The sequence below is a fragment of the Manis javanica genome, chromosome 11, assembly GCF_040802235.1.
Source record: "Manis javanica isolate MJ-LG chromosome 11, MJ_LKY, whole genome shotgun sequence".
Taxonomy (NCBI): Eukaryota; Metazoa; Chordata; class Mammalia; order Pholidota; family Manidae; genus Manis; species Manis javanica.
In genome coordinates, this window is record NC_133166.1 from 3,621,172 (window position 1) to 3,624,849 (window position 3,678).

Sequence of the window (3,678 nt, forward strand, 5' to 3'; positions counted from 1 at the left end):
TAGGTACTGAAAGTATGATTCTCAAGAAGTCTTCATTAAAGTATGAATGTTTTAGCAGCAAACTAAATGTGTGTATCTTAGGAGTCCAAAATCACATCCACTTAGACATTACGGATTGAAGAAAAGCTGAGAAGGCTTGACATTTTGAGAAATGCTCAGCCTTATTGCATCCTTGTTAATTGAAAAGGCACAAATGTAAATGAGTCAAAAGGAATCACCCATAATTGCCTACCCACTGGCTGTTCTCTCCATTCCAACAGTCCAGCCTACCAATTGACCTCTACAGGAGACTTCTCTTTGGGACTCTGAGTCCTGCTAAGAGAATATTTTCTAGGAAAACAATTTGGAGTTCACCAGTTCTTTAAGGGATCCTTTCACATCCTTGTTCCTCAGGCTGTATATCAGGGGGTTCAGCATGGGAATCACAACAGTGTAGAATACAGTAGTGACTTTGTCAGTATCCATACTGTTGCCAGAACTGGGGTGGCAATACATAAAAAGAATTGTACCATGGAAGACAGCAATGGCTGTGAAGTGGGAGGCACAGGTGGAGAAGGCTTTGCGCCTTCCCTGGGCAGAGCGCATCCTCAGGATGGTGACGAGAATAAACAAGTAGGAGGTGAAGATAATCACAATGGTAATGACCTCAGTGCAAGTGACCACAATGTATATCACCAGCTCATTCATAGTGACATCAGAGCAAGCAAGAGACAAGAGAGGGGGTAGATCACAAAAGAAGTGGTTAATCACATTTGATCGATAGGAGGAGATCGGAAGAGCTAAGCACAAGTGAATCAGGGAACACACTGTCCCACACAGGTAACAACCAAACACCAGCCCTATACAGAGATATTGAGACATGGTAACCACATACAGCAGTGGGTTACAGATGGCCTCAAAACGGTCATAGGCCATCACAGCCAGCAGGAAGACCTCAGTTACCACACATGTGCAAAACAAGTAGAATTGCATAGTACATCCCAACACAGAAATGGTTTTGTCTTCATTTAACACACTAGTGAGCATCTTTGGTAGGATGACTGTAGAGTAACAGAAGTCCACAAAGGACAAGTGGCTGAGGAAAAAGTACATGGGGGTGTGAAGTCGAGAGCTGACCTGAATCAGTGCAATCATGCCCAGGTTGCCCAAAACTGTGACTCCGTAGATGAGAAGAAACACCAGGAACAGGAGGACGCTCAGCTCAGGGGCGTCTGCTAATCCGAGGAGAATGAATTCTGTCACACTGGTGCAGTTTCCCTGGCCCATAACCCCACTTTATTAGTAGTTATTTGCCATTATGTGATCCAAAATTCATTTTTGACTGTCTCCTAGAAAAGTTTTGTAAAGAAGCAGGATAGTTAGATTTTTCAGTGAAGAAACAAGACATTACTTTGTGAAATTTAGGAAGAGTTCAGACATTGTACATCCAGATGCATAGAGCTCTCGTTGCATCGTTAAATCACACTAAAGCGTTCAATATGTAGAAGCAAGTGTATATAATTTAAACTAGATCTATATAATTGAGAGCTTGGAATTGAATCATTAGCTTGACATCAAATATTATTTAATTAACTATATGGTTTTATGAAATCATATCTGTTTTTCCAGGTAGATTCTTTAATCAGTACTGGATATATTGGGATAACATAAAATTAATTTTTAAATACATACTACCATTCTCTGTTTCCACTGGAAGGGTGAGCAGTATGCCCATTTAAGACTGTAACAAAAACAAAAACTAACAGCAAAAACTTACCAGTTGGCTTCACAGCTGAATTCTATGAAACATTTAAAGATGAGCCAGTACCCATCCTTCTTATACTATTTGAAAATGTAAAAGCATAGGAAATACTTCCAAAACTCACTGTATTAGGAAAATATTACTCATATCAAAACCAGACAAGGACAATTTGGGAAAAGGAAAATTATAGACCAATATCCATGATGAATGTAGATGCAACTATTCTTAACAAAATAGCAGCTAACCTAATTTAAAAATATGTCAAAAGGATCATCAATCACAACCAAGTGGGATTTATTCCAGGGATACAAGGAATGTACAATATTAGTAAATCAATCAATGTGATATACCACATAAACAAAGAAAGGCTGAAAATCATAATCATGTCAATACATGTGAAAAAGCATTAGACCAAATTCAACATCCATTCATGATTAAAACTCCCAAATAAATGAGTACCAAAGGAACGTACCTCAACATGATGAAGGCCACAGATGACAAACCCACACCTAACCTCACACTCAAGAGGAAAAGCTGAAAACTTTTCTTCTAAGTTCAGGAACAAAACATGGATGTCCAGTCTCACCACTTTTATTCAATATACCACCGATAATGCAAGCCATGGAAATCAGACAAGAAAAAAGACATCCAGATTGGTAAGGAAGAAGTAAAAATGTCACTATTTTCAGATTATATGTTTTTATCTATAGGAAACCTTAAAGACTCCAACAGAAAACAATAACTAATAAATGGATTAGGTTAAGTGACAGGATACAAAATTAATAAACAGGAATTGACTGATTATCTTCTATGTTCTAACAACACCCCAGAAGAAAGAGAAATCAGGAAAACAATTCCATTTACACTGGCATCCAAAAGAACAACATACCTAGAAATAAACCTAACCAAGGATGTGAAAGACCTATACTCTGAAAACTATAATTCACTCATGAGAGAAATTAAAGAAGACACTAATAAATGGAAATCTATCCCATGTTCATGAACAGGAAGAATTAATTTTGCCAAAATGGCCATATTGCCCAAAACAATTGGCAGATTCAATGCAATCCCTATCAAAATACCAACAGCATTTTTCACTGAACGACAGCTGAACTAGACTACACAAGAACACAAACACTCAAAACAATCCTGAAGAACAAAGCTTCAGTATTATGCACCTGCCTTCCAGCTATACTACTAAGCTACAATAATCTGCACAGTATGGTAATGGCACAAGAACAGACCGATAGATAATGGAACTGAATAAAGAGCCCAGATATAAACCTATGTATGTATGATCAGTTAACACAAGACTAAGGAGCCATAAATACACAGTGGAGAAAATACAGTATCTTCAATAACTGGTGTTGGGAAAACTGGACAGCTACAGTCAAGAGAATGAAACTGGATTATCATCTAACTCAACACACAAACTAAACTCAAAAGTGATTAAAGAACTAAATAGAAGTGAGACCATTAATTTCTTAGAAGAAAACATAGTCAAAAATATTTGAATATAAGCATGAGCAATTTTTTTCCTGGACACATCTCCTCAGGTAATGGGAACAAAATGAATAAAGACAAGTGGAACTGCATCAAACTAAGAAGCTTCTGTACAGAAAGGACACCATCAGAAGAAAAAAGCCAAGTTACACTATGGGAAAATACATTCATAAAAGATTTATCCAATAGAGGAGTAATACCCAAAATATATAAAGAACTCATGCAACTCAACACCAACATAACAAACAAACCAATTAGAAAATGGGCAGAATACCTGAACAGACTTTTTCCAAAGAAGAAATAGAGATCTCCAACAGGCACATGAAAGGATGCTTGCCATCACTAATCATCAGGGAAATGGAAATCAAAACCACTTCACACCAGTTAAAATGGTCACTATGCAAAAAAAAAGAAATAACAAGTGTTGCTGAGGA

General features: G+C 37.3%; 1 protein-coding gene across 1 annotated transcript; it reads right to left on the reverse strand.

The window, feature by feature from the left end:
- Positions 1-330: 330 nt before the first annotated feature.
- LOC108386030 (olfactory receptor 5L1-like) lies at positions 331-1,266 on the reverse strand. The gene has a single exon (XM_073215650.1). The coding sequence runs from the start codon at positions 1,264-1,266 to the stop codon at positions 331-333; it is 936 nt and encodes a 311-aa protein (XP_073071751.1).
- Between the last annotated feature and the right edge of the window lie 2,412 nt (positions 1,267-3,678).